General features: G+C 52.8%; 1 protein-coding gene across 4 annotated transcripts in view; it reads right to left on the reverse strand.

The window, feature by feature from the left end:
* Positions 1 to 12,254, reverse strand: part of NEURL4 (neuralized E3 ubiquitin protein ligase 4) — an 81,198-nt gene that overhangs the window by 41,094 nt on the left and 27,850 nt on the right. For all 4 annotated transcript variants that reach the window (XM_078609386.1, XM_078609385.1, XM_078609384.1 and 1 more), the window contains exons 18-21: positions 11,005 to 11,150; positions 1,855 to 1,964; positions 1,245 to 1,338; positions 421 to 519 (exon numbers count right to left, since the gene is read on the reverse strand). In XM_078609386.1, the coding sequence (XP_078465512.1) occupies positions 421 to 519; positions 1,245 to 1,338; positions 1,855 to 1,964; positions 11,005 to 11,150 (449 nt within the window). The remainder of the gene's footprint in view (positions 1 to 420; positions 520 to 1,244; positions 1,339 to 1,854; positions 1,965 to 11,004; positions 11,151 to 12,254) is intronic.

Genomic DNA, 12,254 nt, shown 5'->3' on the forward strand with positions numbered 1-12,254 from the left:
TCCCATACCTCAGTGGTTCTTCTATAGCCTGTGCTATGTCCATTTAGCCCCTCTTTACGGCCAAACAGAAACTGCGAGGGTATGTGGTGGTTGGGCATGCGGGTTCCATGATCCAGCCAATACAGCCTCACCTGCTGGAGGAGTTCACTGATGGAAATGTCCAGCTCTATCAAGTATCTATGAGCTCCTCAAACAATCCAGCCTGGTTAAACTCAGGATGGATCTTAGGAAGGCCAGACAGACTGAACAACATGCGGTACAACCAAAAGATGCATTGGAGAGGTGTGCTTAAATATTAATTCATGATTACATTCTCTGATCACATACTGATTTGCAATCTGTGAATATGGTTTCCAGAGCAGAAATAAATGCCTTTATGAAGGTATTGATTGTTGTGTGGTGACACACGCACAGTCTCACCGCTGGCACCCCAGTGGCTGCAGGCCCCATGTCCTTGCCGTCAATGACGAGATGCATCGTGTCATCGTGACAGCGCTTCACTCCAACCCTGTTACCCACCTGACACACACACACACATCCTGTTACCCACCTGACACACACACACCGTTACCCACCTGCCACACACATACACACACCCTGTTACCCACGTGCCACGCACACACACATACACACACCCTGTTACCCACGTGCCACGCACACACACACCCTGTTACCTACCTACCACACACACCCCGTTACCCACCTGACACACACACCCTGCTACCCACCTGACACACACACCCTGTTACCCACCTACCAAACACACACACCCTGTTACGCACGTGACACACACACACCCTGTTACTCACCTGACACACACACTGTTAAACACCTACCACACACACACACACCCTGCTACCCACCTGACACACACACCCTGTTACCCACCTACCACACACACACACCCTGTTACGCACGTGACACACACACACCCTGTTACTCACCTGACACACACACTGTTAAACACCTACCACACACACACACACCCTGTTACCCACCTGATGCACATACACCCTGTTACCCACCAGGCACACACAGCCTTTTACCCACCTGACACACACACCCTGTTACCCACCTGACACAGATAGGGTCTCATCAGAATTGTGCAAACGTGTTCTTCCAAAAGGAACACCACTGAAAGAAGTCTATAGTAATATTCCCACGAACAAAATATCACTCTGAAAGGCAATACAACAATTTTACGAGTGACAGTCTATACCAGGCTACAAACAAGCCACACTTACGCGCAGTCTGTCCAGTGTAGCGCCATAGTTCTGCCTCTGTGTGACTCCATTGCATCTCACCTCCGATCCCACCACCAGCCATGTGAGCTTTGATCTGGAAACCAGACACACAAACATTTATGAAAACTCACCATTTGTGTTATGCTAAAGCATACAATTATGCCTTGATCACATATATATCCCTTTGCATAAAAATGAAAAGTATTTTCGACATACCCCACCGACCACGTGCCTGACTTTCTGGGAGTGCAGAATTTCAGCAACATTGGTTCAACACAAGCAAACTCTGGACTGGTTTTGACATTCAGTGTCTCATCAGCAGTCACGCTGCTTGCAACAATGTTGGTGAGGGTCCTTGCATTGGATCAAGCCAGCCTGACTCTGATGATGAGACACCAAATGTTAAAACCAGTATAGAGTATGCTTGTGTTGAACCAATACTGCTTATGGGATGTGTAAAAAAATACGCGTATATATATTTAATGCGGAGTGACAGATATGGGAAGAAGGCATGTTGTCTGCTTATTCAGTTTGTTGCACAAAAATTAGGTGAACAATATAATGCATACAATTCCTCCTGGGTGCAGCAGCAGCAGCAGCATCCTCTCACCGAAGTTGCAGAGCTGAGGGCGCGAGTCGAGCTGGGTCGGAGGTGGAGAGAGAGGTGAGGCCGGCGTGCAGCGTGCCTGCCCACAGATCGTTCACATCGTCCACCTGCACCTGTACTCGGTGTACACCCACACCCCCGCGACGATCAGCCACAAGCTTCAGGCACGGCAAATCGACGCAGGCGCTCCCAGGGCGATCAGTGGAGCGTTGTAACATCAGCTATAAATCTTGACTGAAAGTTTTCGTGACTGCAGGGATTCATATTCTTTGGGTCTTTCGGTTAATTCACGTAGATAGGTTGAAATAATTTTTTTTGTTATTTTCTTTCAACCTACCTACGTGACTTTACCAAAAGACCCAAAGAATATCAGCTACAGTGAGATAAAAAAGTATTTGATCACCTGCTCATTTTGTACGTTTGCCCACTGACAAAGAAATGATCAGTCTATAATTTTAATGGTAGGTTTATTTGAACAGTGAGAGACAGAATAACAACAACAAAATCCAGAAAAACGCATGTCAAAAATGTTATAAATTGATTTGCATTTTAATGAGGGAAATAAGTATTTGACCCCCTCTCAATCAGAAAGATTTCTGGCTCCCAGGTGTCTTTTATACAGGTAACGAGCTGAGATTAGGAGCACACTCTTAAAGGGAGTGCTCCTAATCTCAGCTTGTTACCTGTGTAGAGGTGTAATTGTGTATGGGCGCGGATGGCTAACAAACACAAGGGGCGTGGTTAGGGCCGTACACAGAGGAGGTGCTCACACCGACGTCCGCACCTGCATCCCCCACGGGCCCCTCCCGGGGGCCGAGTACTATAAAAGGTGGTGAGCCGGAGTGCTCGAGGTCGGAGTATCAGCTTTAACCAGCGAAGACTGAAGACCAGCTAGCATAGGCCCCGGAGCTCCCCTGGCTCGCTGTCCTTGTCAGGACCGACCAGGGCAAGCCGGTGGCGTGGCCCCGAGAGCCCAGACTCAGGGTGCCAGAATCCCAGCTTGACCAGGGCTGGGATAGGTAGCCTCCCTTAGCTCCGTAGTGGAGGACTTGGGCTTAGGTTAGCGGGGTTAGATGTTGTGTCTCCCTGTTAGTTGAGTAAAGGGGACGTTAACCCCTTAAGTACTGTGTGTACCTGCTACTGTACACAAGTTGGTGTTAATAAATAAGTGTGCCTCCGATCCCGTCGTCAAGCCTCCTGAATACTTACTACATCTGGTGTCAGAAGTAAAACGTTCAACGATGGACACACGAGGGACGACACGTACCAGGGAGTCGGAGATGGAGGACACCGCGGCCGAATCGCCACCAGAGATGGCCGAGGTCGGATCGGAGCAGCCGGGGCCGAGTACACCCGCGCTGCTATGACAGGAAGGGGGGGGATGCGTCGGCCGAGGGACTTCGGCTGGCTCACTCCCGCCTGGCGGAGCTGCTCTACGCTGCGGCCGCCGCGTTGGAAGAGATCACGCGGCTGGGGGCTAGAGGGGCTGCGCGGGACGACGACAGCAGCCGACGCGCGGCGACAGTTCCCGCCACCCCGACGCGGCTCGAGGTTAAATTTCCCGCCGTCACTACAGTGCGAGCAGAGGGCGGGGCCGGCACGCGTCAGGTGACTGCTGAGGGCCAAGCACGAGCCGTGACATCATCAACACCGGCCAGCGCGTCAACAACAGAGCGACCGGCGATGCCATGCTCGCAGCCCGCCCACACTGTAACGTCTGCTGGGAACGACGGAGCGCGATCCGCAGCCACGGACGTCGCGTTACAGCAGCGACTTCCGCCTCTCAAAGAATTCGTGGGCGCGGACTGAGACTGGGGCGGCTTCAAAAGGCGGATCATCGCTCATCAAGAGATGGCGAACTGGACGGACGCCGAAGCACTACGCGCGCTGCCGGCGATGCTGAACAACGACGCCCTGGCTACTCTCACCTCGGCGCCTAAGGAAAAGCGCGCCACGCTGCACTTGGCGCTGCAGCTGCTGTCAGCTGTCTATGGCCCGCCTTCGGACTGCAGGCAGCTGTTCCACGATCGGCATCGGGGCGCCAACGAATCGCCCCTGGCCTTCCGGACGGCTCTCCTGGCCCTGGCGAAGGCAGCTTTCCCGCGGATGGACGAGGAGGGAGTGGACGCTATGGTGGCTGAAAAGCTGCTGCTACTCGCGGATGAGCTGGACGTCGCCGTCTTGGCTCAAGACGACGCAGAGATGTCGTCCTCGCTGGTCGCGCGCCACATCCACGGGGGCTTGCGGTCCCTGCGTCGCAAGGCCGCCAAGGGGGTGGCCGGCCATGCCATGGCGGCCACCACCCTCCCATCGGAGGAGGTCTGCGGGGTGGAGCGGCGGGGGGAATGGAGATCGGCGGCACCACAGGCTCGGAATGGACCAAGCCGCCAGGAGCAGCCCAGGCCATCTCGGGCGCTCACACGCTGCTACAACTGTGGCCTTCAAGGCCACGTTGCTTCAGGGTGCCGGGCTCCCCGCCAGCGCGGGGCGACACCTCGTCAGGACGCCGCGCCGTCTCCACCCAAGCTCCAGCAGAGAAATACGGCGAGTCGTGGCACCTCACACGTTTGGCCCATGCACACATCCAACACACACTCACGCGCTCAACCGAACAGGGCTCGCAAATCGACGGCCGTTGCGCCCGATTGTTCTGAAATGCGGCGAGCACTCCAACCGGGTCAGTGGTCGGAGCTCGCCCATCGTGTTGTTGCAGCGTCGGCGGGATCGTCGGTTGTGGTCGGTCATATTGATAAGGTAGGGGTGCGGATTTTAATTGACACAGGAGCGTCGGCGACCATTATATCTGATTTGATCTATAACATTCTTCCCGTTCAAAGTCGTCCCTTGCTCCCCGTTGACGTGCCATGCTATGCTGCTAACGGGGGCTCGCTAGGCATCATTGGCCAAATCCGCGCCAAAATTTGCATTGGAGACATTAAATTATCCGGCCCTGTTTTGGTTTCCTCCTCACTGGCGGTTCCGTGCCTGTTGGGGACGGATTTCTTGGCCAAAATGGCCATTCGTATCTTGATTGACCAGGGGTGCATCGAGCTCCCGTCGGGTCGGCGCGTAACGTTTTTGTCTTCCCCCGCCACGGGGCGTCGGGCGTTTGCAACCGTGCAGGCGCTCGTGGCAAAAACTGTGCGCGTACCCCCGGGGGCTCAGATGCTCGTCCCTCTTAGGTTGCGTCGGCCGTTTGCTGAGGGGGTTGCGGATTGGGGGGTCTTGTTGGGACCATCTCGGGCCGGGGTCAATGGCCCCGATTTGCTAGCGGCTCAGACCATGGTGAAAGGGGATGGGGACCCCTTCATTGCAGTCCTTAATGTAGGATCACGAACGGCCGTGGTTCCTCAAGGGACCGTGCTTGCACACGCAACGCCGGCACCCTATGAGGAACCACTCGTGGGTCAGGTAACCACCGATCCTCCGTCGCGACCGCATTCGGACTGTGATGACGGATGGTTGGATGCACTTTGCGCGGGATCAGTGGACCTGTCCGACTCGCAGCGTGCGCAGCTGCGAGTTCTCCTGAAAGAATTTGCCGACGTTTTTAGTCAACACAAATTTGATATTGGTTGTACTAAATTGCTGCGACACCATATTGACATGGGTAACAGCGCGCCAATCCGCCAAAATCCCTTTCGGCTGAGTCCCGCCGAAAAGGATCATGTCAAATCGGCCGTTGATGACATGCTAGCCACCGATATAATTTCCCCTTCCAACAGCCCGTGGGGCGCGCCGATCGTTTTGGTGAAAAAACACGACGGCTCACTGCGGTTTTGTGTCGACTTTCGGCGATTGAACAAAATTTCTGTGGCAGATGCGTACCCGCTTCCTCGAATGGATGAGTCGCTCGATGCCTTGGCGGGGGCGCGATTCTTTTCCACCCTCGATTTACTTTCTGGATTCTGGCAGCTTCCTCTGGATGACGAATCAAAACCTAAGACTGCTTTTTGTACACCGCAAGGTCTCTTCCAATTTAACCGCTTGCCGATGGGCTTACATTCTGCGCTGGCAACTTTTCAGCGGTTAATGGAACTGGTCTTGGCAGGCTTGCAATGGGATTCGTGTTTAATTTACTTGGACGATGTCATCGTCTTTAGCAAATCCTTCGAGGAACACCTCCAGAGGTTGCGTGCTGTTTTTCTCAAAATGCGGGCTGCCAATTTGAAATTTAAACCGCAGAAGTGCCATTTGCTCCGCGAATCGGTGCGGTATTTGGGTCACATTGTTGGGCGCTCGGGGATATCCACTGATCCCGCCAAAACGGAATGCGTCAGCTCCTGGCCGACTCCCACCTCGGTGGGAGAGGTCAGGAGTTTCATTGGGTTCGCGTCGTACTACCGACGGTTTGTGGCTGACTTCGCTACGATCGCGAAACCATTGCATGCCTTGACGTCCAAGGGAGTCAGGTTTCATTGGGGGCCGGAGGAGGAGGCTGCTTTTCGCGCCCAAGTAACACGGGCATTGGGGGCGTGCTGTCCCAGCTCATTGGGGGCGTAGAGCATGTGGTGGCTTACGGTAGTCGGGTACTGTCTCCAGCGGAACAACGGTACTGCATTACCTGTCGGGAATTATTGGCAATTGTTTATTTCATTCAGCAGTACCGCCCGTATCTGTACGGTCGGCGTTTCACCGTCCGTACAGATCATGCGGCTCTACAGTACGCCCTGCGGGTTCAACAACCATCGGGCCAGTTGTCTCGATGGTTGGAGATTCTCCAGGACTACGACTTTGTCACCAAATATCGTAAGGGCGTCCGCCACACGAACGCTGACGCCCTGTCGCGGTTGCCACCCACTTCGGAGTGCGCTTGCCTCTTGGGTTCGGGGCGTTGTAGGCCCCCGAACGTCACCACCGATTCGGTCCTCGTGGCCGCCGCCGATGCGCCTTCGGCTTCAGGTCCTATCGAGCAAGAAGGGAGGGATTCGTTGCTGGGGTTGTCGGTCACGGAGTGGGGACGCCTCCAAATGGAGGACACCTCCCTCCTCGCTCTGCGCCGTCGCACCGGGGGGGTTGGTCAGGGGGTGGCGAACGTTGACTCGTGGGGGTTGTTCCAGGGTCTTTTAATGCACTGGGACGGAAAATCCCGCCGCCAACGGCTCGTGGTGCCTGCAGCATTAAGGGGTAAGGTAGTATGGGCTGCTCATGAGCGGCTCCTGCACTTGGGGGTTCACAAGACCTTTGCCACGCTCCAGCTCGATTTCTTCTGGCCGGGCATAGCAAAGGACGTGGGAGATCTCCTGGGGTCGTGCACGCAATGCGCGCAGCGGAAGCCACCAGCAAGGGGGTCCAACCCTCTGCTGCAGTCCATAAAGGTTTCCCGGGTTAACGAGCTCGTTGCTCTTGATATTCTCGGGCCATTTCCCGCTACACCCAGGGGAAATAGGTATTTGTTGACAGGGGTCGAATACTTCACGAGATGGCCTATGGCCTGGCCCCTGGCCAACCAGTCGGCTGCAGCCATCGCGGAGGCCTTTGTCCAGGGCTATGTCCTCGACAAAGGTGCTCCGGAACGGCTGCTGACTGACCAGGGTAAGAATTTTTCGGGGAAACTCCTCCGCTAGGTGTGCGACCTCTTGGGTACGGAGAAAATTCGGACCTCCCAGTATCACCCACAAACTGACGGGATGGTGGAACGGCTGCATCGGACCATCACGTCCATGCTGTCCCAGCAGGTATCGGAATCCCAGACAGATTGGGACCTTCGCATTGCCGGTGTGTTGCAAGCCTACAGGATGGCTCCCCATGCGGCCACCGGATTTTCCCCTTTCTTTTTAATGTATGGCCGCGAGGCTAACCCCCTGTGACGACCCAGCTGAAGCTCTCGGCGCCTCAGGCGAAGTCTACATTGTCCGAACAAGTTAAATTTAACATCGGCAAATTATCTGAGGCGCGGGAAGCGGCCGTGCAAAATTCTGAACTCCGCCAGAAGGCGAACGAGAGGCTTCGGCTGGGGCGGGTACATGTGTTCAAATGGAAACCAGGGGACAGGGCATGGTTGCACTGTCCCCAGGTGCCGCTGGCGACCTCGTCAAAGTTGGTACGGCCGTGGCGGGGGCCCGTGGAGGTCGTACAGGTCTTGCGGCCGCAATGTGTACGCGTCAAATGGGGGAGGCGTCGGTGGTACGTGCACCCCTCAAGGTTGAAACCGTTCATTGCGCCGCCCCGTGGTTCGCACACACACACGCATGGCCAAACGTGTGAGGGGTCCGCCGACTCCCCGACGTCGCTGCTCTCGCCTAACCTGACATCAACTGTTCCATCTCCAGGTGCAACTGGAGTGACAGGTCCACGACCGCCAACCCCCCCCGGGGGGGTCGGGGGTCACTCGGCAGCGAAACCAGACTCTCTCGCACCCAGACCGTCAACAACCGCCACTGAGCATGCCAGGACGGGCCCTTGTGACGGGCCCGCCGCGAGAACGCGCGCCAAAATGCGCAGACTATTGTGAGGTCGGCCGTTGGGGGGCCTTTGCGGACGAGGGGGGGAGGCGTCCGGAGAGCGTGTATATATGTTGGTTTTGCGGAATGGGGTATTTATTCGGGGGGGTGCGCCGGGTTATTTTTTTTTCTTTCTCTTTCTTCTTCTACCTGTTTCCTGTTGTTGTTGTTGTTATGGTTGTCATTGTTCTTGTTAAAATTACGCGAGGCACACACGGTTTTGGGGAGGGATGCACCTTTATTCTGATTTTGTTGCAGCCGGGGACGGCTGCGAGCTGTACAGGGGGGGGTGATGTAGAGGTGTAATTGTGTATGGGCGCGGATGGCTAACAAACACAAGGGGCGTGGTTAGGGCCGTACACAGAGGAGGTGCTCACACCGACGTCCGCACCTGCATCCCCCACGGGCCCCTCCCGGGGGCCGAGTACTATAAAAGGTGGTGAACCGGAGTGCTCGAGGTCGGAGTATCAGCTTTAACCAGCGAAGACTGAAGACCAGCTAGCATAGGCCCTGGAGCTCCCCTGGCTCGCTGTCCTTGTCAGGACCGACCAGGGCAAGCCGGTGGCGTGGCCCCGAGAGCCCAGACTCAGGGTGCCAGAATCCCAGCTTGACCAGGGCTGGGATAGGTAGCCTCCCTTAGCTCCGTAGTGGAGGACTTGGGCTTAGGTTAGCAGGGTTAGATGTTGTGTCTCCCTGTTAGTTGAGTCAAGGGGACGTTAACCCCTTAAGTACTGTGTGTACCTGCTACTGTACACAAGTTGGTGTTAATAAATAAGTGTGCCTCCGATCCCATCGTCAAGCCTCCTGAATACTTACTACACCTGTATAAATCAATCAGATTCCAAACTCTCCACCATGGCCAAGACCAAAGAGCTCTCCAAGGATGTCAGGGACAAGATTGTAGACCTACACAAGGATGGAATGGGCTACAAGACCATCGCCAAGCAGCTTGGTGAGAAGGTGACAACAGTTAGTGCGACTATTCGCAAATGGAAGGAACACAAAATAACTGTCAATCTCCCTCGGCCTGGGGCTCCATGCAAGATCTCACTTCGTAGAGTTGCAATGATCTTGAGAACGGTGAGGAATCAGCCCAGAACTACACGGAAGGATCTTGTCAATGATCTCACCGTCAAACATGGAGGTGGAAACATTATGCTTTGGGGGTGTTTTTCTGCTAAGGGGACAGGACAACTTCACCACATCAAAGGGACGATGGACGGGGCCATGTACCGTCAAATCTTGGGTGAGAACCTCCTTCCCTCAGCCAGGGCATCGAAAATGGGTCGTGGATGGGTATTCCAGCATGACAATGATCCAAAACACACGGCCAAGGCAACAAAGGAGTGGCTCAAGAAGAAGCACATTAAGGTCCTGGAGTGGCCTAGCCAGTCTCCAGACCTTAATCCCATAGAAAATCTGTGGAGGGAGCTGAAGGTTCGAGTTTCCAAACGTCAGCTTCGAAACCTGAATGACTTGGAGAAGATCTGCAAAGAGGAGTGGGACAAAATCCCTCGTGAGATGTGCAAACCTGGTGGCCAACTACAAGAAACGTCTGACCTCTGTGATTGCCAACAAGGGTTTTGCAGAGGGGTCAAATACTTATTTCCCTCATTAAAATGCAAATCAATTTATAAAAATTTTGACATGCGTTTTTCTGGATTTTTTTAGTTGTTATTCTGTCTCTCACTGTTCAAATAAACCTACCAATAAAATTATAGACTGATCATTTCTTTGTCAGTGGGAAAACGTACAAAATCATCAGGGGATCAAATACTTTTTTCCCTCACTGTATAAACTATTTATATTTGACCAGATAAGGCCCACTGTGGACCCGTGTGTTCTAGATTCATAGAATGCTAACAGCAGACAATGACGTCACGCAATATTCAATGTCATGCTGTGATGCAATGATATAATAATACACGCGTTATGTGACTTCCTTAACACCGTGCTTACCCATGGATACTCATATTTCCAGGCCACGGTTGGTAATTTGGTATACAAATAATTAACCGTGTGTACGTGAAACCGCGGTTGTCAAGTCTGCGGTTGGCGAAGGATTCCTGTACTCAATAAGGATTACACATAGAAATGATCGACTTCCTTGGCCATACCAAACTGCACCACACTGGTCAATGCAGGTTGGTAAAAGAAGAGGCCCAAGACGAGTTCAGGTATCACTCAACGCTGAATTTGCTGTGGCCAAAAATCTCATTCAGGGCAATGGGGTTCAAAACCGCTGCATATTGAAGATGAATCCCTGCAGTCACGAAAGCTTTAAATCGAAATTGTTGTTATTATCAAATTTTAATGTCAATAACAAATATTATTGTTTATACCAGAAAGCCTCATCGAGTCAAAAGACTATTTGTAAGGTGGGTCCTGCCAAGTGTTTGCAGTCGGGGCAGTGTTACAGTGTGTAATGCCAATTGAGTAAATTCAGGTAATTTGACCTGTTACATTGTGTGTTTTTCAACTATGGGAGGAATCCCAGAGATTTCAGAGGAAACCCATGGAGAACAGGGGGAGAACTTACAAACGTCGTATTGATAGACGCCCAAGTCGGCAATTGAACCCAGCGCATTCTTGCTGTAAGGCACCAGTGTTGCCAATGGGTCACCCTGCTGCCCAGGGTGGCAACAGGGTGGATTTAGCATTTCATGTTACAGGCCTTAGTGCACTCGTGTGAATACGCAACACGACGCACCTCAAACAGCTCCCCGGTGCGTAGTTCCGCGGCGCTGAAGAGCAGGCCGTGTGCATAACCATGCAGGCGTAGAGCCGAGCGTCCCTCTCTCCGCAGCACGATGCCTTTCCCACAGCACGCGTGTAGCCTGTGTGCCACGCCCAGCACTGCGCATAGCACACACAGACTCACCATTCACTAACACCACCCCCAGCACTGCACACAGCGCTTCCCATTCACTAACACCACCCCCAAGTCTAGATTTGAAGCTTTCGTGACTGCAAGGATTCATATTCTTAGGTTTTTTCGGTAAAGTCACGTAGGTAAAAAATTAAATTTAATAAAAGCTAAATAAAAATAAAATAAAAATCACGACGTTTCGGAGGCAACACAAGCTTCCGTCTTCAGGTGGAACCATCACAGCACGATTGCTGTATCAAGAGAAATTCCAAGAGACCCGTCCTTGTATATATACTGGTTGAGGGTGGGAGGAGCCAAGGCAGGCACCTGGATCGGAGTTTTGTATTATTATTATTGTGAGGTTGGTGCGGCTGAGGCCGCTGCTAGGAATGAGCCTTTGTTGTGTAGACTGGTTGAACTGGGAGGTACAAGAGTTGTTAAGGTGCGGCTGCTGTAAAGGTGCGGCTGCTGTAAATGGGACTGAGCCTTTGTTATGTAGATGAAACAGCCCTTTGCTATGTTGCTGGGTGGGTAAAACTTAAAGCAGGAAAACCAGTGTGTGAAAAAAAGAGTTGTTAAGGTGCGGCTGCTGTAAATGGGACTGAGCCTTTGTTATGTAGATGAAACAGCCCTTTGCTATGTTGCTGGGTGGGTAAAACTTAAAGCAGGAAACCAGTGTGTGAAAAAAAAGAGTTGTTAAGGTGCGGCTGCTGTAAAGGTGCGGCTGCTGTAAATGGGACTGAGCCTTTGTTATGTAGCTGAAACAGCCCTTTGCTATGTTGCTGGGATTAATTCTAGATTTGCCAAATATGTGTGGTAAAACTTAAAGCAGGAAACCAGTGTGTGAAAAAAGAAGAAACTGTACGGTAACTGAAGAATAGTGCCTGTCAAATAAAATGGTCCAAATATGTGTAGTTAAATCTTTTTTGCGTGGTTAATCACATCTTTCCAATGATTACTCAGTTTGTACCCATCATCACGGCTGAAATTATGTCTGTGTTTGTATATTTGGATGGCTTCGTGTACAAACCTTTGATGGTAGCCAGGAGGTTTGCAGAGTACCTTGGTCTCGGAAAAGACAATTTCATGAG

Source organism: Lampetra planeri, chromosome 32, assembly GCF_965212315.1.
Source record: "Lampetra planeri chromosome 32, kcLamPlan1.2.h2, whole genome shotgun sequence".
Taxonomy (NCBI): domain Eukaryota; kingdom Metazoa; phylum Chordata; class Hyperoartia; order Petromyzontiformes; family Petromyzontidae; genus Lampetra; species Lampetra planeri.